Source organism: Pan paniscus, chromosome 3, assembly GCF_029289425.2.
Source record: "Pan paniscus chromosome 3, NHGRI_mPanPan1-v2.0_pri, whole genome shotgun sequence".
NCBI lineage: Eukaryota > Metazoa > Chordata > Mammalia > Primates > Hominidae > Pan > Pan paniscus.
In genome coordinates this window covers 42302794-42326577 of record NC_073252.2, presented here as the reverse complement: position 1 = coordinate 42326577, position 23784 = coordinate 42302794, and the positions used below count along the sequence as shown (strand labels likewise).

General features: G+C 41.8%; 1 protein-coding gene across 3 annotated transcripts in view; it reads left to right on the top strand.

The window, feature by feature from the left end:
• Positions 1-23784, top strand: part of BEND4 (BEN domain containing 4) — a 46565-nt gene that overhangs the window by 10507 nt on the left and 12274 nt on the right. For 2 of the 3 annotated variants that reach the window (XM_034958520.4, XM_034958521.3), the window contains 2 exons: positions 16470-16561; positions 21882-22051. In XM_034958520.4, coding sequence (XP_034814411.1) covers positions 16470-16561; positions 21882-22051 — 262 coding nt within the window. Of the gene's footprint in view, positions 1-16469; positions 16562-21881; positions 22123-23784 lie in introns of all 3 variants that reach the window. The other variant, XM_034958519.4, reaches the window with a different exon arrangement.

The following is a 23784-nucleotide window of genomic DNA, read 5'->3' as shown; positions in this document are numbered from 1 at the left end:
GGGAGGCCGAGGGGGGCGGATCACAAGGTCAGGTGATCGAGACCATCCTGGCTAACATGGTGAAACCCCGTCTCTACTAAAAAAATACACAAAAGTAGCCAGGCATGGTGGCAGGTGCCTGTAGTCCCAGCTACTCGGGAGGCTGAGGCAGGAGAATGACGTGAACCCGGGAGGCGGAGGTTCGGTGAGCTGAGATTGTGCCTCTGCACTCCAGCCTGGGTGACAGAGGGAGACTGGGTCTCAAAAAAAAAAAATGTTTAAGCTTGTGCCCACAAATCTACACATTTATTGGCTAACTGCATACATGTACTACTATCCTAATATATTGGGGTTCAAAATAAATCATACATAAGAAATTTTAAAATTTTAATGCTGATACATATGCATAAATATAAGTTATATCCTTTTTTTTGTTTGTTTTAATTGAGACGGAGTCTTGCTCTGCTGCCAAGGCTGGTGTGCAGTGGTGCCATCTTGGCTCACTGCAGCTTCTGCTGCCTGAGTTCAAGCGATTCTCCTGCCTCAGCCTCCTGAGTAGCTAGGAGTACAGGCATGCACCACCACACCTGGCTAATTTTTTTTTTTAATTGTATTTTTAGTAGAGACAGCGTTTCGCCACATTGGCCAGGCTGGTCTCGAACTCCTGACTTCAGGTGATCCGCCGGCCTTGGCCCCCCAAAGTGCTGGGACTACAGGCATGAGCCACAGCACCCGGCCAATATAAGCTATATTCTTTGCCTAGTACAGTATCTTTGTATCACTCAATTTGGCAGCTGATCTAGAAAGAAGGAAATGTTAAAGAAAGCTACCCACTTGTTTATTAGTAGACAAAGGAAACAAAAAGAAGGTTTATCATTTAAAATAATTCTCCAAATAGAGCTGAGGCTTGGTTCAGAACATTTTGGAATTAGATTAAGTGCAATTGTCCTGTGGAGGGGAGGAAGTAAGAGGTGCAGCAAATCCGTTTTCTCCTTTTGCATTGGAGCCCTGGGGTTAGATGCAGACGAGTAGTGTTTTCCCACGCCAGGCAGGCACCGACTACAAGGCAGACACTGGGTAGAACCCAGAAGAATGTAATGGAACCAGATCATTCCTGGTTTCCCCAAGTCCGAGACATGGTTGCAGCTAGCACACTGTGGGATTTTACAAGTCTCACAGCTGTGTAACCAGTGCTTAGTTCACTGTGGGTTTATCTCATAGGGGTATTTCTGTTGTCACCCCCACTGCCCTCTTTAGCTGGGGCAGAAAATCGTGTCGTAGAGATCATCCAGCTACAGAGACTTTCATCAGCCACTCAGAACCATAACCAAAGGAGCCTTCCTAGCTTCTGAAGTGCTTAGTGGCACTCCTTGATCTCATCTTGGGAAAGAGTTTCAGAGTGCAAGGACAGGTGACACAAATGTCCCAAGTATTATTGTCTAATTCCTGATCCTAAATATTTGGCAAGCTGTATGTCCTTGATGTGCCCTAAGCAAACTTGGGGTTCGGTCCGCCTCTCACTTACGGAACCCATAGCAGGTCAGGTTCCTGTGGTAGGAGTTAACTCAGTGTTGGCCTGCCACTAATCATTGTCTTTTGTACTTCCCAGAAAGTTGGAGATGCTGCCATTTCTTGAGCCTTCTTGACGATCAAACGTTGAATTGACACTGGTTGAAATTAGGCTAATCATCAGTCCTATTACTGTAAACATTCAACCCTGTTGACAATCCCCTCCCCGAACTTGAACCAGCAACCATTTCACATGGATAACCATGATTATGTTAAGAAATACATCCAACAATATGGATGAAAAGCCAGTTTATTAATTATGCATTGTAAAAATAGTATACAATGAAGAAAATATTAGCTTATTTGTGATTACTTATTACGTGTTCATGACCTAGGGACACCTTAATATTGGAAAACAGGTTAAAGTGTCACTTGGAGATGAAAACTTGATCAAAGGAAAATATTAGCTTATTTGTGATTACTTACCATGTGTTCATGACCTAGGGACACCTTAATATTGCAAAACAGGTTAAAGTGTCACTTGGAGATGAAAACTTGATCAAAGGGAGAAGTCACTGCCCTCTTGCCCTTACCTCTCAATGCCCATTTTTACCTAAACAATAAACTAGCCTGTGAGTGACACCCAAGAATCCACTTTTTACTTGATTAGCTGTGCATTTTGGGTGGAGGGGTATCTGTTATCATTTGAAGAAAAGTGCAGTACATGGTACACTGGTTTTGCATAGAATAAAAATGTTTTGTCATACTGTAACCCTCCTACATAATTTGGGATGGATTTTCCCTAAGCAGTGGTCTCAACAGGACCCCATCGTTCTAGAGGCTAGTACATTTCTGTGGAAGGACCTGGGGCTTTCTTCTAGTAGAATCTACCTGTGTTGTGGGAGTCACTTTTTTACAGCCAAGCAGGATGGATGAATACAAAGGAGAACGCAAGGCTCAGCAGTTAGCACAGAAAATAAGGTTGAAAAGGAGATGGGTCAGCTACTGCAGGTCAGAGCCCAGGCAGCGTTCCTCGGTCATTTGTCTGCCTTTCCGGAGAAGTGCTGTTGAGGATTTTTTTTTTTTTCCTGAAATAAAGCCTTTATACCTGGGAGCAGTTCTTGAAATGAGAGTTAAAAATAAACAAGCCTATCAGTCTACAAGAAAAAATGATTTCACTTGGGCACCTGTCAAGGAAAAAGGTGAAAGACCATACCAAAAAAAAAAGAAGTTGTGGGCAGGCACTATTTCTGGCACTACTCTGAGAGGGGCAGTGTTATGGTATTATTTATAAAATATCCAACACGGTCTTTTGATGATCAGCTACATGCAAGGCAGGGGCTTCTGGAAAATTCTAACTTTTCAGAGTCAGTTGCAGGTGTAGGGAATTCAAATTTTATCCCAATGAAATAGCATTAGCACATTTTCTTTTGTATTAGATCACCACACTAGAAAATTAGAAAGTCTGTTTAGAAGTTAAATTTTTTGAAAAGAGTGAAATTTTATAAGAAAAAAACCACAAAAGCAGAAGACTTTTGGATCAGGAATGTGAAGGGATGAGAGGTTTTTAAAAGAAGGAAAATAGTGCATAGAACTTCTCATTGGAGAGAGTGTCAGCTTAGAGTAGTCCCATTTACTTAGGAAGCTTAGTCAACACTAAGGAGAACTCATAAAAGAGGGCAAATATAAAATACCATATTTCATCTAATCTAAGACACCGGTGGATGTAAGCTACACCAATCTTTATGTTCCACTAAGAAGAAATCATAATTGTACATAATAATTATCTTTGAACACAAAGTCCATAGATACTAAATGTGAAAAACTCTGGGTCTTAGAATCATAAAATATAGTAATTTTTGCTAAGAAAAGTCCAAAGTAAAATAATTATAACACATTAAAAATACCTTGAAATTTTCTAAGTGTCAAATATAGGGAGGATCTGTTTATTGTTGATATTTTAAATAAACTTTGTTTTGTAAAGTTTAAGTATACAAAATGAAGTTAGAGGATATATAGTTAAAAGGTTACTGTAGTGAAGCTGTATCTATCATCTCACATAGTTACATATTTTTTTGTTCTTGTGGCAAGAGCTGCTAAAATCTGCTCGATAGCCTTAATCTCAAGTACGGTACAAATTTGTCACGTGTATTCCTCATGTTGTGTTGAATCTCTAGACCTATTCATCCTACATAGTGCTACTTCATAACCTCTGAGCTATATCCCTCCATTTCCACTCCCACTCCCCACCCCTTGTAGCTACTATTTTGTTCTCTAGCTCTGTATATTTGAATTTTTCTTTATTTTAGGTTACACATGTAGGTGAGACCTTACAATATTTTTCTTTCTGTGTCTGGCTTAACATAATGCCCTCCGGACTCACCCAAGTTGCGGCAGTGGCAAAATCTTGTTCTTTTTTAGGTCAGGATAATACTCTATCCAATAATATACCACAGTTTCTTTATCCACTTGTCTGTTGACAGACAAGGTCGTTTCCATGTCTTGGCTATTGGGAATAATGCTGCAATGAACGTGGAAGTGCAGACATCTTTACAAGATGTTGATTTCATTTCCTTTGGGTATATGTCCAGGAGAAGGTTTGCTGGGTCATATTTTTAACTTTCTAGGAAAATTCCAATACTGTTTTCCATAATGTCTGTACCATTCTACGTTCCCACCAATGGTGTACAAGGGTTTCCTTTTTCCCATACACTCACCAACACTTGTTATCTTTTGATCTTTTGCTAACAGCCATCCTAACTGGTGTCAAGTGGTGTCTTATAGTGGTTTTGATTTGCATTTCCCTGATGATTAATGATGTTGAGTACATTTTTATATACGTGTTGGTATTCTTTGGAGAAGTATCTATTCAGGTCTTTTGCGCATTTTGTAATTGGGTTATTTGTTTTTCCACTGTGGAGGAGTATGAGTTCTTAGATATTAACCCCATGGTTTGCAAAATTTTTTTTCAGACCATAGATTGCTGTTTCATTTTGTTGATTGCTATGCAGAGACTTTTTAGTGTGATGCAGTTCCATGTTTAAAATTTTTGCTTTTGTGGCCTGAAAATTTTGTGGTGGTTCTTGTAGTACGAGCTGCTAAAATCGACTCAATATCCTTAATCTAAAGAACAGTACAAATTTGTTACATTGAGTTATTTGTTTTTGCTTTTGTGGCGTGAGCTTTTATGATACCTAAAAAATTATTTCCAAGGCCAGTGTCCAGGAGCATTCCCCTGTATTCTTTGTCTTCCAGGACTTTTATAGTTTCTGGTCTTGTATTTGGGTCTTTTATCCATTCTGAGTTTATTTTTGTGTATGCTGTAAGGCAAGGGTCTAATTTCATTCTTTTGCATGTAGAAATCCAGTTTATCCACACCCTTAGTTGAAGAGTATTGTTAATATTTTTGTAGGACCCTCTACTTTCTAAAAAGTGCATTTTTTTATTATCTCATTTTATCCTCATAACTCCATGGGGCCACAGCAAATATTAATATCATTCCTATTTTATAGATAAGGAGGTTGAGACCTGGACAGTGAGGTCAGTTGGAAATTTAGGATTATAATCCAAGCCTCTGACTCCAGATCTAGTTTGTTACCCCTCGCCACCCTCAAAACAGCTGATTCTCATTATTCACCATCGTTATGTTCTATAAAGTCACTGTGAGTACCACATAGAGAATATTAAAGCATTCCTCCTAGGGGAAATACAGAGCTAGGTTCCTAAGAGCCTCTGCTCACAACAGTTTCATCAGCTGATCAATATATAACTTGTTTTATGTGCATGTTTATTTAAAGAGATCTTATTTAATAATTAACGCTGGTTGAGTAACAGCACTACAACTCATGCCCGAATGAGGCGTATCTAACATGCTTGTTTTCTCTATAAGGCACATCACAGTCTTCTTGTGCTTAGGAACAGTAGACAGCACTTCAGTGCTACAGCTGGGGCCATTTGAAACAGTGAGATCACCAACAAAAGTCACAAAAATACAAAAACTGTAGCACTAAATAATAGACCATGGTGAGGACACTTGTTTACAGTTACGAGAGCTGAAACAAGAATGCAAAGCATCCCGTTGTTAAGCTTCAGCTGGGAATGTATGCATGTCAGGATTTCAGTGCTCTGCATATGTCTGTGAATGACTGCAAAAGCACCACAAGTTCTGATTTGGGGGTTACAAATACATTTTGGTAAGTAAAGCAAATTTGCAAATACCGAATCCATGAATGATGAGGACCCACTGTACCAACTCCAGAGGCTACAAACTAGAGAACTAACCTTGGATTCTGCAGTTCTGATCATGTTAGTCCACTGTTGACATTTTCTAATTAAGAAGGTTTTAAAATGATCAATCATGTCAGTTTTTGGATAACAGGAATTTTGCAAGAACAAAACGCCCTTAGAGTAGATGCAGTGTAGACGTGTGCTAGTATGCTCCAGTGCCCTCACCAACCTCCAAACTTGAAAATACCCACAAGGACCTGTGGGAGGGAAAATGCTTAGGTCGGTTTCTGATCCTGAGAAGCTCACGGATCATATGTAAAGTGGGGGCTCTGAGGTGGATGAAAAGACCTTAATACATTCTGAGTATTACAGCGAATGATAGGGACAGAGGAATAAAGAACTGAGTTCTTTCACTGAGAATTTGGTGAACATCATCATGGCTCTTGGTTACAACTATCAGTGACACTGAGGGAGACAGAGCAACAGAAGGTAAAGAGAATGGATTCGGAGTCAAAGCCATGTTTGAATCTCTTCTCCTGCTACTTGGTATCTGTGATTGTTTTGGCAAATCGCTTTAATCATGCCAAATCTGTTTCCCTTTCTCTAAAGTGAGGTTAATAATACTCTAGGAATGTTTTTTTGTATGTTTGTTTGGTTGGTTTTTTTAGACGGAGTCTTGCTCTGTCGCCCAGGCTGGAGTGCAGTGGCACAATCTCGGCTCACTGCAAGCTCTGCCTCCCGGGTTCACGCCATTCTCCTGCCTCAGCCTCCCAAGTAGCTGGGGGTACAGGCGCCCCTCACCATGCCCAGCTAATTTTTTGTATTTTTTTTTAGTAGAGACGGGGTTTCACTGTGTTAGCCAGGATGGTCTCGATCTCCTGACCTCATGATCTGCCTGCCTCGGCCTCCCAAAGTCCTGGGATTACAGGTGTGAGCCACCGTGCCCAGCCATAATACTGTAGGAATGTTGAAAGTACCAAATACAATAAGGCATGGTTGGGATACGTACTGATCTTCCAGTAAGCACTCAATAAGTGGAAACTTTAAGAAAAAGAGGAAATTATTCTGTGCCTAGTGCTCCAGAAATCATAAGTTGTTTTCCTTATGATAAGTGGTATTCTTATCTTACAAAGGTGTCACCATTCAATTAGTTGGCCAGGTGGGGGACCTCAGATCCATCCAGAGCTCATCTCTCCTTCCGACTCCCAGTCAGCCTCTGTTCTTCTGGGTGCCACCTCTTACACACCCATCAGTGGGACCTCTGCTTTCTCTCCACTGGTGTCAACCAGGCTCATCTCATAACTGGAGCTGTTGCAAGCGTCACTAAGCTTCCCTCCCAGACTCCAGTCCCTCCCATACCAGACTCTGGTCTCTCCCCCAAACAGCCCCAGGTCACCCACTGCCAAAGAGCCTTTAAGGGCTTCAAATAGTCTATGGAGTAAATTCTAGCATCCTCAGTGTGACACACGAGGTTCTTCAATTCCTGGATCTTTTCCTGTCTGTCTGTGGAGACTGAGCCCTCAGTGCCCATCAGACACCAAGTGTTCCAACCCCATTGGACAGTTTGTGAATCCCTGAACAGTCAAACACTCCCATACTTCTGGCCTTCCTTTACTCCAGCTATTCCTTTCAACCTAAGAACATACTCCTTTTCTCTCCACTTGAGAAACTCCTATTCATCCTTTAGTACCCAGCTCAGGTGACACTGTAACAAATGCTTCCCACAGTTCGCAAGCAAGCACTTTTCATAGCACGTCATGCAGATTCTGTTATCGTTACCGTGGGAAATTGTTACTCTATATGCGTCTGTGTCTCCTGATGTCCTGATATGAAGAGAGGCCATGGAGGTCTTTGAGGACAGAGACGCAAAGTCATCTTTGTGTCCCCTCTTTCCTAGCCCACTGTTAGGCATGTTGTAACATCTGCATGTCAATTGAATTGAATTAATGGAATGAGGATATTGACATGAACAAAAATATAACAATGCATCTGTAGGCTGACTAATACTTAAAGCTCATTGTTTATTTCTAGATATTTACAATTCAGGAGCTTATACTTTACAGAGATGATGTGAATAGGGCACGTAAAGATGATTAAACACACAGATGGCCATGGTTGTCAGAGGACAGTAAATAATTCAGTTGCCCTATGAAGGTGTATGTGGAGTATTTTGAGATGTTTTAAGTCCTTGAAAACAACTACATAGCAAGATAGATTAAGTAGTGCTTGAAGGGTGAAGAGAGAAACTCTCATCAAGATTTTAATGCAATGAAAATTAGGAACTAGAGACCCAAGCACCCTTAAGATGGGCAAAACCAGAATCTGAGCAGTTTCCCCCAAGGAAAACTATTTACGAAGACCATTTCAGTAGTCTTATTTACCAGCTGCTCATACAAGACAGCACAGTCAACAGAGTCAATTAAGTGGCCTCAATGAAAAATTCACTAGACTCCCAATCTTAAAATGACAGTAGCTTACAATAGGCAATATTTATTGGATGCCCGTTGCTTTACATGTATTATTTTAAGTAATCCTCACAATAACTGTATACAGTAGGTCATTTTCCCAGTTTGTTTGTTTGTTTTTTGAGACGAAGTCTCGCTCTGTTGCCCAGGCTGGAGTGCAGTGGCACTATCTCGGCTCACTGTAAGCTCCGCCTCCCGGGTCATGCCATTCTCCTGCCTCAGCCTCCCAAGTAGCTGGGACTACAGGCACCCGCCACCACACCCAGCTAATTTTTTGTATTTTTAGTAGAGACGGGGTTTCACCATGTTAGCCCAGGATGGTCTCGATCTCCTGACCTCGTGATCTACCCGCCTCAGCATCTCAAAGTGCTGGGATTACGGGCATGAGCCACAGCGCCTGGCCCATTTTCCCAGTTGTACAGGTGAGATCATAGAGGCTGGGAGAGGTTAAGTAACCTGCCCAGGATCACATGGTTAATAAGTGTCAGAGTCAGTACACTGAAAAATAATAGTATCCAAGAGTTACTTTAGGACTAATATCGAAGGCTTTTTTGTCAGTTAATTGGTGTCTACTAGTGTTACCATAGAATGTCTTAAAGACCCTATGTGTGTGGCTTTAAATAACATCCCTGGGGGCTTTCGTTTTCTTGAGCAGGACATCCATCTAGATATCCTGCATACCCAGTGGAACATTTGTAACCCATCCCTCTCCATGTTTACTTTGCTTAGACAATATTGTCTATTGCTGCTTAGACAGTACAGCTGCCAAGGTGGCACAGTCAACAGAATCATGTAAGTGGCCTCTGTGGATAATTCATAGACAGCCAATCTTAAAATGACAATAGTTTACACTAGGCAGTATTATTGGGTGCCTTTGGCTTTACATGTATTATTTACACAAAAGACCTTTCTTCCTCTTAAGTATTTTACTGTTTCCAGGATTATACAAGATGCATTTTGAAATTTTGTTACATAGAGGAGAAAAAAATTATAAATATCAATATCAGGATAGGTAGTAGGTACGTTTTAGCTGCCTTTATAGCCATTCTTCCTTGTAATAGAAGTTTCATTTTTGGTTCCTCATGTATTTTCTCATTACACCTACTAGATTCATCAGACTTTGTTCTGTAGAATGGACAAATCAATGAGTAAAACATGCCCAATGGGTCTGAAGTAGTAGTTTCACCGTGAGAGTGACTTGTTTAAAATTCCTAATTTAGGCTGGGTGTGGTGGCTCATACCTGTAATCCTAGCACTTTGGGAGGCTGAGGCGGGTGGATCACTCAGGTAAGGAGTTCCAGACCCCCCTGGTCAACATGGTAAAACTCCCTCTCTACTAAAAATAGAAAAAATTAGTGGGGCATGGTGGCGGATGCCTGTAATCCCAGCTACTTGGGAAGCGGAGGCAAGAGAATCTCTTGAACCTGGGAGGCGGAGGTTGCAGTGAGCCGAGGTCACACCATTGCACTCCAGCTTTGGCAACAGCACTGAAACTCCATCTCAATAAATAAATAAATAATAAAATAAAAAATTTCTAATTTGCACGAGGAGGCAGTTGGCTGTGAAGGCCTCTGGGGGCATCAGCAGCTCCTCAACGATCCCCTGACCTCTTGCTGCTGAAAGCCAAGACTCACTCTCTTCCCTTGGGGGCCAAGGGAGTGGTGTGGTGGCCTGGACTCCACACAGCTACACCTGCAGTACTGGCTGCTTACCCCACCCATGAAGGCCAGTCCTCACTCGGAAACTCCACAGTCCCCCACAGAACCTTAGGTTAACAGAACCGAGGGACATGAGGACAGGAGGTTTTCCACAATTTCCTTTTCAGTGCCCATGCACCTCCAGGCAGGCAGTGTGGTGTAGCTGTGGGTCAGGATCATAAATTTCACTCCCACTTTTCTAGACGCACCTATCTCCGTTTTCCAGATTGACTTTTTTTTTTTCACGGAAAATATTTCACTTGATTCCACAGCTTCCCTGTGTAAATCTAGGCATCTATCCAGAGAGCCCCCAGTCAAGAGTGATTTTCCAAATCCTTTGCAGCAGGCCTTGGCTGGGGGTGCTTCAAGGTCCCTGCCTTGTAGGACCAGGAGTGGGAGGATGGGAGGACATTTCGTGAAGGGAGGCACTCAGAACACCTGGGGCAGTTTTGGCTTTTTTTTTTTTTAACAATTGACCAAATATGAGCCTTGTCTTCAGTCTTACTGGTCCTTAGCCTGTGCCCAGGTATCAATGTACAGGACCCATTTGCCTTAAATAGAGCCACCTGTGGCCAGTAAATACGCATAACACTGCATTTCCTTCCAACCTGTGTGCATCCACCGGCTTGGGTCATAGCTTAGCACTGCTGCCTAAATGTTGTGCATGGAAAGAAAGAAAGAGCCAGCCTGTAAGCCCTTCCAGGACTGTCCCCTCCACACTGAAGTAATAGCAAGGAAGGGGAGACGACGGTGATGTAGACATTTTTCAAACAACTTTTAAATTAGTATAAAACTATTATACCCACTGTAAACACTTTTTACAATTGAGTTTTTAAAAGGTCTTAACTACCCTAATCCCACAATTAAAATGTAATCATTGTTAACTATTATCGTTAACACTTTGGCTTATATTCTTTCCTATCTCTTTTCTATGCATATAATTATATTTAACATGGTCAAAGTCATGGTGAACAGTTTTATATGCTGCCTTGTAAACATTTTGGGACTTAATGTAAATTTATTTTATTTTATATATTTTAAGTTCCGGGATACATGTGCAGGATGTGCAGGTTTGTTACATAGGTAAACATGTGCCATTGTGGTTTGCTGCACCTGTCAACCCATCACCTACGCAATAAGCTCAGCCTGCATTAGCTGTTTTCCCTGATGCTCTCACCCACTGCCCCCCCCCAAATAGGCCCCAGTGTGTATTGTTTCCCTCCATGTGTCCACGTATTCTCATTGTTTAGCTCACACTTATAAGTGAGAACATGCAGTGTTTGGTTTTCTGTTCCTGCATTAGTTTGCTGAGGATAATGGCTTCCAGCTCCATCCATGTCCCTGCAAAGGCCATGATCTCGTTTCCTTTTTGTGGCTGCATAGTATTCTATGGTGTTTGTGCACCACATTTTCTTTATCCAGTCTATCATTGATGGGCATTTGGGTTGATTCCATGTCTTTGCTATTGTGAATAGTGCTGCAGTGAACATACACGTGCATGTATCTTTGTAATAGAATGATTTATATTCCTTTGCATATATACCCAGTAATGGGATTGCTGGGTCAAATGGTATTTCTCGTTCTAGGTCTTTGAGGAGTTGCCAGATTGTCTTCCATAATGGTTGAACTAATTTGCATTCCCACCAACAGTGTAAAAACGTTTCTGTTTCTCCACAGCCTCGCCAGCATCTGTTGTTTCTTGACTTTTTAATAATTGCCATTCTGATTATCATGAGATGGTATCTCATTGTGGTATTTTTTTTTTTTTTTTTTTTTTTTGAGACGGAGTCTTGCTCTATCGCCCAGACTGGAGTGCAGTGGCGTGATCTCGGCTCACTGCAAGCTCCGCCTTCCAGGTTCATGCCATTTTCTTGCCTCAGCCTCCCGAGTAGCTGGGACCATAGGTGTCCGCCACCACGCCTGGCTAATTTTTTGTATTTTTAGTAGAGATGGGGTTTCACCGTGTTAGCTGGGATGGTCTCGATCTCCTGACCTTGTGATCCACCCGCCTCGGCCTCCCAAAGTGCTGGGATTACAGGCGTGAACCACTGCGCCCGGCCTCATCGTGGTTTTGATTTGCATTTCTCTAATGATCAGTGTTGTTGAACTTTTTTTCATATGTTTGTTGGCCACATAAATGTCTTCTTTTGAGAAGTGTCTGTTTATGTCCTTTGCCCACTTTTTAATGGGGTTGTTTGTTTTTCTCTTATGAATTTGTTTAAGTTCCTTGTAGATTCTGGATATTAGACCTTTGTCAGATGGATAGATTGCAGAAATTTTCTCCCATTCTGTAGATTGTCTGTTGACTCTGATAATAGTTTCTTTTGCTGTGCAGAAGCTTTTACTTGGATCCTATTTGTCAATTTTTGCTTTTGTGGCAATTGCTTTTGACATTTTCATCATGAAATCTTTGCTTGTGCCTATGTCCTGAATGGTATTGCCTAGATTTTCTTCTAGGATTTTCATAGTTTTGGGTTTTACATTTAAGTCTTTCATCCATCCTGAGTTAATTTAAGTCTTTAATCCACCTTGAGTTACTTTTTGTATAAGGTATAAGGAAGGGGTATAGTTTCAATTTTCTGCATATGGCTAGCCAATTCTCCCAGGATTCCCTATTCTTTCCCCATTGCTTGTTCTTGTCAGGCTTTTTTAAGATCAGATGGTTGTAGATGTGCACTCTTATTTGAGTTCTCTGTTCTGTTCCATTGGTCTGTGTGTCTGTTTTTGTACCAGTAGCATGCTGTTTTGCCTACTGTAGCCTCCAGTTGTGTTCTTTTTGCTTAGATTGTCATGGCTATATGGGCTTTTTTTTTGTTGTTCCATAAGAATTTGAAAGTAGTTTTTTCTAATTCTGTGAAGAATGTCAATGGTAGGTTAATGGGAATAGTATTGAATCTGTAAATTACTTTGGGCAGTATGGCCATTTTCATGATATTGATTCTTCCTATCCATGAGCATGGAATAGTTTTTCCATTTGTTTGTGTCCTCTCTGATTTTCTTAAGCAGTGGTTTGTAGTTCTCCTTGAAGAGGTCCTTCACTTCCCTTGTTAGTTGTTTTCCTCGGTATTTTATTCTCTTTGTGGCAGTTGTGAATGGGAGTTCACTCATGATTTGGCTGTCTATTATTGGTGTATAGGAATGCTTGTTTGATTTTTGCACATTGATTTTGTGTCCTGAGACTTTGCTGAAGTTTCTTATCAGCTTAAGAAGCTTTTGGGCTGAGACAATGGGATTTTCTAAATACAGGATCATGTTATCTGCAGAGACAGTTTGGCTTCCTCTCTTCCTATTTGAATAAGCTTTTTTTTTTCTTTTTTTTGGGAGATGGAGTCTCATTCTGTCGCCCAAGCTGGAGTGCGGTGGTACAATCTCGGCTCACTGCAAGCTCCGCCTCCCGAGTTCACGCCATTTTCCTGTCTCAGCCTCCCGAGTAGCTGGGACTACAGGCGCCCACCACCACACCCGGCTGATTTTTTTTTTTTTTTTTTTTTTGTATTTTTAGTAGAGACAGGGTTTCATCCCAAAGTGCTGGGATTACGGGCATGAGCCACCACACCCGGCCTTGAATACCCATTATTTCTTTCTCTTGCTTGATCGCCCTGGCCAGAACTTTCTTTTTTTTCTTTTCTTTTTTTTTTGAGACGGAGTCTTGCTCTGTCGCCCAGGCTGGAGTGCAGTGGTGCGATCTTGGCTCACTGCAAGCTCCGCCTCCCGGGTTCACGCCATTCTTCTGCCTCAGCCTCCTGAGTAGCTGGGACTACAGGTGCCTGCCACCACACCTGGCTAATTTTTTGTGTTTTTAAATAGAAACGGGGTTTCACTGTGTTAGCCAGGATGGTCTTGATCTCCTGACCTCGTGATCGGCCTGCCTTGGGCTCCCAGAGTGCTGGGATAACAGGCGTGAGCCACTGTGCCTGGCCCAGAACTTTCAATACTGTGTTGAATAGGAGTGGTGAGAGAGGACATCCTTGTTTCGTGCCAGTTTTCAAGGGGAACGCTTCCAGCTTTTGCACATTCAGTATGATATTGGCTGTGGATTTGTCGTGAATGACTCTTAATTATAAAAATTTTTTCATATGCATCTTTTTGTTTGTTTGTTTTAGAGAGCGAGTGTTGCTTTGTTGCCCAGGCTTGAGTGCAGTGGCACAGTCATGGCTTGTTGCAGCCCTGAAATGCTGGACTCAAGTGATCCTCCCAGCTTATTCTGGGTAGCTGGGATTACAGGCACAGGTCACCGCACCCAGCTAATGGTTTGATTTTTTTGTAAAGATATGTTCTTGCTATGTTTCCGAGGCTAGTCTCAATCTCCTGGGCTCAGGCGATCCTCCCACCTTTGCCTCTCAAATTTTGGGATTAGAGGCATGAGCCACCATGCCTGGCAACATCTTAATGACTCTAAAATATGGGTGAGGGATCAAAAAAAAGTTCATTCAAATCCTGGTCAATGAGTCTTTACAATTTCTCTAAAACTTCCAAGCAAAATCCAAGGTAGTACCTTGCACATGTCACTTGACAAAGCAGTGACATATGTACCCTTGCATTTTATTCTAACCATAAACTGTGAAGAACAGAATGCTGCTTTGGAGCCTCATACTCAGCACTGTGTAGAAGGGATCCATACGTAGAAAGTAAATGAAGTCCCCAAGGTCACACAATCAGTGAAAAACCCGGAACTAAAATGCAGACCTGTTTCCTGTCTCCATTTGTTTCTCGAGACTTAGGGTTTTTTCCAGCAATTAATGCTCAGTGTCAGGAGACACATTCTTCCTCACTGTGGCATCAGTAAAAAGGGTTGGACTTTTAAGAAGCTGGTGAAATTAGGGCCATTTGACAGGTTTATTGAACTTTGGTTTAATAACAGGCCTACTTCTGATACACGTGACTTATTTTGGTTGACCTCTTATTGTTCAGCAAGTGCTTCGTCAATTTGGAGAATATGTCCATATAACTGTTCACAAGTGGCCACAGCCCAGGTCTGTAAGGATGATGACTGTTTAAGAAAATACTTCTTTGGCAAGAAGAAAAATTTTCTAACCTTCTCCTACTTCCTGTTATTCAAATTCTTCAAAAGGATGTTGAAGTAGTTTTTGATCTATTATGTTACATTGTGATGTCACCTAAAAAATCCAAAGCTATTATATTAGCATTGCATAAAATGATAATTCCTGTTTGCTATCTTAAAAAAATGAGTGAGAAAAACGAAATTTAGAAAGCTTGGTGGTGATACTTTAAAATTAGGGCTTAGGTTAAATATTTATTATTTTCTTGAACGTGACAAGAACATCTTAAGAAAACACACAGCTAAGAAATACAGTGGAAACAATTCATATAAATTAGGTTATTAACTAAGCTACCAAGACCTTTATCTTTTGTTTTTTTTTGTTTTTGTTTTGTTTTGTTTTGTTTTTCCTTTTTCTGGAGAACAGGGTCTCGCTATATTGCCCAGGCAGGTCTCGAACTCCTGGGCTTAAGCTATCCTCCCGCCTTTTGCCTCCCTGAGCTGGGATTACAGGTGTGAGCCACCGCGCCCGGCCTAAGCTACCAAGACCTTTAAAGGCAATTAGTTACTACTCCTGAAAGGACTGTAATGTAAATCTTCAGATGTAGGCATTATTTATGTAGTGGTACGAAAAAATGTCATGCTCTATGTTAGGTTAGTATCTATTCACTTTTTTTGTGATTATTCAATGAGTCTATAAGACTAAGCCTCAAAAAATAGTGTAATAGTTAGTGAAATGTATAACCAAAGGGATCAAATCAATTGAGCTGCTTTTTGGGACACTTAGGGAAGAACTGTGTGGCCAAGTGTGTATGCATTGAGAAGCAAGTCTAATTGTATGGAATTCTGCTTACTGAAGAACTAGGAATGAATCCATCATTAGAAACACTTATATTATTGATTAATAATTAGCAAAACCTTACTTTTCAGTACCTTAATTTTTAAAAGCATCATTGGGTGCTACTGCTGCAACCTGAGTCAAATAAGTCAAGACATGTCTCTTCTGTGAGTTCTTTGTGATCATGATTGTTGACCCAAATTCATCTTGGAGTAAGTTTGACTTGAAAGTTCTCAGTGAATTGTGCTGAGCCTAAAAATTCTTTCCAAACTATAGCATCTGTTCTGTATTTACAAACTGAAATAACTACGGATGTCAAATGAAAGAAGATTCTATTTCCTTTAGAAAATATTTTTTTTTTGGAAGTTTGCATCAAAAATCTTTTTAGAGGCCGGGTGCGGTGGCTTGCGCCTGTGAACCCAGCACTTTGGGAGGCCAAAGCAGGAGGATCACTTGAGGCCAGGAGCTCAAGACCATCCTGGGCAACATAGCAAGACCCTATCTCTGCAAAAAAATTAACATAATTAGCTGGGTGCAGTGGTGCGCACCTGTAGTCCCAGCTACTGGGGAGGCTGAAGTGGGAGAATCACTTGATCCCAGGAGTTCAAGGTTGCAGTGAGCTGAGATCACCATACTACACTCCAGTATGGGTGCCAGTAAGACCTCTGTTTAAAAAAAAAAAAACTTTAAAAAATTTATTTATTTTCATGTTACGGGATAGCCAATGTGTAATTGTTGCCATTTCTTCCACCCAGTGCCCTGCCAGACCGTTTTAGATTACTTGAAGACGGTTCTGCAGCACCACAACCAACTCCTGATACCACAGCCAGCTGACCAGCCGACAGAGGTAGGTCTCTGGTAAAAAGGTGAATGTTCCATTTGGAATTCTCTTAAGATTAAGTATCTTGATTAACTTATCAATGTATACCAGAACAGACTGGCTAGCAAAATAGTTTTTGACTGAGGTTTATGGGTCTGTTGTCTGTAAGTATGTAATTTGTGGAGAAAGATCACGCATGTATTTAACTACAGAGATTCAGCTGCATGTACTGAGTGGGGAAAGACAGAGCTAATGACAATTTAAATAGCATGGGCAATTTTTCCACCATTCTGTTTGCACAGAGATGCCTGAAATGAGAGACACCAACTTGTCATTCCCTCAGACAGAGCCTGTGTTCCACATGCCCCTCACTCTGGGCACCTCACACACTGGGCATGATTCTCCGGTGTGCAGATAGGCATTTTCCAGATGTCAGGGCCCCTGGACATGGGTTATTTTTTTCACCTGGACTTAAATGGAAGAAACCACAGTCTCTCCCAATCTGTAGAAGAAATGGTGTGTTTTAATAGTAATAAAGATGGTACATACTTATAAGATGTTCAAGACTCAGTTTTGAATATATGACTTTCATACGAGACTTGAGAACCATGGACAATCCCCATGAGAATCCCCTGGGGAAGCTGTCAGGTTTCCCCCAGCCTAAAAGTAAGCCTTCCTTGGATTCTCCTTCTCTTCTGCTGTCATTGCCCTCCTTTCTACTTCCATCTCCTTCCAGGCTCCCAAAGTATCCTGGGTCAGCACCTTCATTCTACACTACAGCACATCTTGCTTCTTGAAAGTTGGGCCCGGGTCTCATCTCTAGTGTCATAGAAGACACTCAATTCATGATTGCTGAATGGTGACCTTATTTTTTTCTAATGATTAAACATTTGAAAAGCTGGTCTATATTCGTTATCTTCTCTCTTTTAATTTCCATTTGCTCTTCCACCCTGTAATCTGGCTTCACTTCCACCGCTACCAGAGTTTTCTGCAAGAGGCCCCTGGTGACTCTCCAGTTGTCTTGTCCAGTGACCCTTTTTCCACTCTGGTCACCCCAGGCCCTCACCTGTCCTCCTCCGTGCTCTCTCTTGTCCTTAGCCTTAGTGTCAGTACTTTCTCCTGGTTCCTTGCCCCTCTTCCTATGACGCCTTCATGAGTTTTTCCATCTACTGTTCTCCAGAGTTCATGCTTTGTCTTTTTCTCTCACTCTCTACTGCATTTTCTCATCAGTTATGTTTCCTATTTATTTGTTTACTTATTTTTGAGACAGGGTCTCGCTTTCCTGCCCAGGCTTGAGTATAGTGGCATGATCATGGCTCACTGCATCTTCGACCTCCCAGGCTCAGGTGATATCCTCCCACCTCAGCCCCGCAAATAGCCAAGACTACAGGTGTGCACCACCATGCCCAGCTAACTTTTAGTTTTTATAGAGACGGGGTGTCACTATGTTGCCCAGGCTGGTCTTGAACTCCTGAGCTCAAGTGATTGTCCTGCCTCAGCCTCCCAAAGTGTTGGGATTACAGGCATGAGCCTGTGCCCAGTTATGTTTCTTATAACATTGACTACATGTGTGTTAACAAGTCCCACATGCATACCTAGAGCATCAGTCCCTGTGGCTTCATTGTAGACCACCGTGCCAAATGCCTGGCCCACAGTGGTTTGCCCATACATCGCTTGATCTCACCACACCTATTCTGAATACCCATCTGCAATTCCTCCTGTTTTCAGTAAAGGCCACACCAACCCCAGGTAGAAGTTTCTGACATATCACTGACCCCCTTACTTCGTACGTCTAAGAATTCTACAGCCATGTTGAACTGCCTCTCTTTTCCTAGGTTGACTCTCTCACCTGACTATTGCAGCAGCTTCTTTCTTCTCTATTCTCCACACTGGAAAGTTGTTTTTTTTGGGGGGTGTTTTTTTTTTGGGTTTTTTTTTTTTTTTTTTTTCTGAATTACAGATCCAAAGTAAATGTATGCTGAAAATCCTTTGCTCCCTAGAATTAAATCCATATTTCCTAACTTGACATTACTGTCATACAAAAAGCACAGCTGAAAAGCCCACTTCTTCCAGGAAGCTCTCCCTGACTGCCACACCCCTGCTTTGTGCCTGTGTGGCACAAAGCAGTCTAATTCAGAACTAGTTACCTTGCTTAATAGTAAATGTACACCTATGTCTTCCATTTGATGATGACTCTTAAGTAACCCATTAATTAAGGGTGATTTGTTCTGTTTTTTTTTCAGTGACTCAACAATAGGTCAATGTTTAATAACCTGTGGGTGGCTAATTGAAAATATACAACCAGAATTCTACAAAAATGAAAAAATAGGGGAAATATCTACATAAGACTACTTAAACTTTATGACTCATCATCATTATGACTCTTCATATTGTCATTTCAGGCACATGAGCATTTTCTCGTTATCATTTATCATATTTTACTTATTAACTATGCTAAAACAGGTTTATAAATCTCATCCATAACCCGGAGAGCATTCTGAATTGTGCTTTGGGCTATAAATTGCTTTCTTTTTCTTTCCCTTTTTCTTGATGAAAATTACCTCCAAATGGTATTCCTACATTTTATGAGACCAACATTTTATGTGGAGCTGCTGCATTCAGTGGATTTTTTCAAAGGTTTTGAGAAAGCTCTTTTCCTGGATTGTCAGCTGCCAGATCACTAGTCCATCCCATCTTGAAATAGACCATTTTCGGGGGCACAGCAAAGCATCGCTTACAGGGTGAACTCTGAACTTGAGGATGGCATCCCCAGCCCCATCCCTTTGAGTTGTGAGGCCTTGGAAATGGATTTGACCTCCTTGGTAAGATAAAGCTGTAATCCTGGCTTACCAGGTAAGCTCACTCTCCTGAGCAAAACAGCTTTTAAAAATTATATGGTGTTAAATAAACAGCTTAAAAAGCAGCTAGACAGTCTTTTTTAAGGCTGACGAATATTTACAGGGACCATAACTAAGAGGATGGTGGACGTCTCATTTTTTAAATTAAGGATGGTAGAAGTCTCCTTTTTAGTGGCTCCTCATCTGTGTTGCTCTCCTTAAAGTTCTTTAACTTTGCGAATTTATATTCAGTGGTTAAAAAAAAGTAAGAATTCTTCATTGTAGCCACCATTACTGGGTGTCTGCTGTGTGCCAGCCACAGAGGCCCGTGCTCTACTGCGTCAGCCATTCAGCAAATGTTTATTGCACCTGCATTGTGTGAGGAGCTGTACTCCACCCTGAGAGTCTGGCATTGAATAAACAGGTAACAGTCCCAGCCCTCATAAGCTTTTTTTCTGGTGGGAGACGGCTGGTCTCCTCACCACAAACCACCAAGCTGGGATTATCATCTGTATTTTAACACAAAGGAGCAAAGTTTAGAAAAGTCACCTGCCCAAGGCTGAACCCAGAGCCCAGCTGTGGAATAGACCTAGTACCTCCACCTGTGAGGAGAAAGGAGGGAAGTGTGCAAAGTGCTTGGGTCAGGTGCTTCGGGCTGGTCATCAGTTGCTCAAGAAATGGTGACAGTTACTAAGCTTAAGCTTCCTCCGCAAAAGTACTGGTGACACAGTGAGTGGTTTTGAGTTAGCCAGCCCCCCGATTTCACCCCCGCTCCCGGCCCACCCCGCCTCCCTGAGGGCTGGGGGTCAACCATTCAGAGCCCTTAGGAGCCTATTCCTCTCAGTGCTTGGGAAGCAATGGATTTATTTTCCCTGCTGCTGCTTTCCTCCCAGCCGTAGCCTCTGTTCCTCATTTTTGTGAAAGACACCACTGTTTGACCTGGGGATCATCTTGCTTCCTCAGTGTCCCATACATACCCTGGCCCATGGAATTGGTTGCCTAGCCCTCTCAGTTCGACAGCTTTCACTCCCACCTCTCTCTGTCCTGCACAGACTTGATTCAGACCTCCGTCTCTCATCTCCTGCCATGAAACAGCAACTGGGGCTGAAGGACTTTTTGGGAGCTCTGGGCCCCTGCCCATCTTTTGATTGTCTCTTATACACAGGGTCCACCACTGTACCCAGCCAAGGCTTGGCTCATGCTCCCAAATAGTCACATCTTGTACTCATGATAATTCAGTTCTTTTCAATTGTAAAGATGGGGAAACTTTGGTCCAACAACTTGAAGTAACTAGCTCGTTAGTCTAATAAGACACAGAACCAAGATTCAATTCAAACCCAGCCTGACTAAATTCAGAGCACAAACTAGGTGCCTCAGTTGCCTTCCTTAGGAAAGGAAACCACATCACGCCGTTGCTTGTTGAGGAGAGTATGAATGCTGCCGTGATGAGTCTCCACGCGCAGAACTCAGTGCCGGTTTCCTAGCTGCATCGGGCTGCCTCCCTCTTGTTGGTTCCTATGCCATTTCCCCTTCTCAGTGTTTAACTCAACAGAGCACTTTTTGAAATAAAACCCTATCAGATCCAAATGGTGCCAAATTTATAACCTGTAGTAAATTTGCCGAGTTGTAAAATGAATGAGTTTTCCCTTCTTTGTTTTGTACACCTTAATTACTGGGGAAGGAGTATATTAAAACTAAGATCATGGGTTAATTAATTTGTCCTGGACTGTAGAATTTTATGGACAACCAGAACTAAAGTAATGGTTTTGTAGGTGCAATTGATTAAACATGGCTTATAAATGTTACGGAAATTCCCGTAATTAGTCCCACTGCAGCTATTTAGCCCGGGAATTTTATAGCAGACGTAAATTATGAAGGTGAAAAGTAAGAAAAATTTTGAGTTGACATAGTGGCATTTGCAGAAGCTATAATTTGAGGAAACCTGTTTTGCATGATTATTAGTGATTTTTTTTTTCAGTTTCCACAATTCTCCCTTCTTAAAATTTGCTTTTTAATGTTTCTGTTGTAATGCAGTGACTACCAGGTGTTGGGTGCGTTAAACAGAAGTAAAATCTTATTAAAATAGATCACCAGCATCATTTCTAAAAGTACTTAAAAGTAACCAAAGAATAAAGAGACCTGTTTGATCACACTCTTCAAAGTTTTGCATATTTTAATAGATTGAAAAGGAAAGTTACAGGTTAGATTTAAATAGTGTTCCCTGTCATTGGATCTTGACACATTTTAACCTACCTGTTAAAATGTAAGTTATAAATAGCTCCCCTTTCAAAGGTGTTCATTATACCTCATTGGCTCTTGTTATAGAAAATGCAAATGTAATTTGAAAAGTGCCCCTTCTAAGTCTGAGCAATTACTTGCGCACTTCAATACCTGGTTCATTGTCAGCATAGCCACTTGGTTAAAAAGCATGTTTGCCTTTGAAATGGAGATCACTTCTGCTTCTGGCTGGCTGGCTCAGTGGGTAATGAGAAAATATTTCGCTTTTCCAGGGAAGCAAGCAGCTGTTGAACAACTATCCTGTCTACATAACAAGCAAACAGTGGGATGAGGCTGTAAATTCTTCAAAGAAAGATGGGAGACGGCTCCTTCGATACCTCATCAGATTTGTTTTCACAACCGATGAGCTTAAGTACTCATGCGGCCTTGGGAAAAGGAAAAGGTCAGTGCAGTCAGGAGAGACAGGTCCCGAAAGACGCCCTCTGGATCCAGTTAAAGTAACATGCCTCCGAGGTACTGCATCCTTCCGCTCAGTGTCACCATCTGTGATCTCATTTCACCGCATTGGCTGTGGCTCTCCCCGTACAAGTGTTCAGCCTTCTGTATTTTGATTTCTTTCTGCTGAGAACGTCTAGGCTTCATGTGGCCCATCTACTCAGTCTTGAGAAGCTCTTTTAAAAACCTCCGTTTGCCTTAGCATTGTTGTTCTCACTTAGTGGTACATAAGCATCGCATAGCACCTCATGTTTCACGCTTCAAATTCAGATTTTCTTTGCTGCCAGAGAAGGCCACCTCCAGCAAAACTGGAGCATAAGGGAACACACAGAAGAAGGGAAGGTGTGGAAAATTTTTTTAATGGGTACAATGTTACCTCATTTCCAGTTCTAGTTTGTGTCCCCTTCTAATACCTTCTCAAGAATACTTGGCCCAACTCCTTAAATTTGTTTAGGATTAATTCTCCTTAATGCTAAAATACACCTTGCCCAGTAGAACATTTCTCTTTTGGTTAAAAAAAAAAAGTTTCTATTAAATGTACTGCAGAGATAATACGACTTCAGCAGTATTAATAGCTGATTACTTTGCAGTTGATCTGCACTATTGTAGGCCAGGCAGAGGGGTGGGAAGGAGGAATCAGGAGGTATCCAGTTGATTCAGCAAGTGCAAATACAGACCTAGACAAATAGAAGTGTTATAGTGCCAACAAAACATTGTTCACACCTGAAAAATCCATATCAAAAAGCTCAATATTAACCTATACAGTTCAGTGGCAGTTTTATTGGCTGGAAAGACTTAATATTGATTTACTGAAATAGGGATAAAAATTTTTCCTGGAGAGGAAATCACAGTAAAAAAAAAAAGCCGGATTATCACTGCTAAGGCCCTGGTTATTGGAAAGAATACTCTACTTCTGCACTCCCTCCTGAGATGCCCACAGTGATTCTGGACATTATGTGCCTAGGATGCATATGTAGTTTTTGTTAGCAGCTGAGATTCCCTAGGCCTACCCCCAGACATTCTGATTCAGAAGGGATGGGGCAGGCATGCGTGGTTCCTAGATCAAGACAACCTTAGGGGCGTATGCACACATGGCCCACGATTCAGGAAGCCACCTGAGACGAAAATGCCTGTATTTACTAGGCACAAGTGCTCCAGCACACCTCCTATTAGTTGGTCTGAATATTCCACTTACTCAGAGTGACTAAGTGGCAGAAATTTCCAGGGTCTGTCCTGCCAAACTAGCCGTAGTTTTCTGTATTCCCTGACATCATCAGAGATGATGGAGTTACTCTCCAAGGGGCAGTGTTGAGCTTGGGGGCTTGACTGAGTGCCCTGTCTGTGTGTACTCAAGGGAGTTGCCTTTGGGTTTATAAAGGAGCCAAATAAGGGGTCTCATCGCTGTATCATTTTCCAGAAATTCTTACTCAACATTTTACATTTCTATAGCAAGTCAGTAGAACTGATGGATTAAAATACATCCCAGAGAACTAGTGCTGCTGCTCTGGAAACACTGCAGGAGCCACTGTCACACTGATGCCTGATGCAGTCCAGGCTGCCTAACCAGAGACTGCTGTCTCCAGCTTATTTTTCACTTAGGGCCACAATGCGTGGACCTCCATCCCGCTTTTGGTTGGGAAATACGTAGGCAAGATATGGTGATTATCTGTGTTGGAGGCA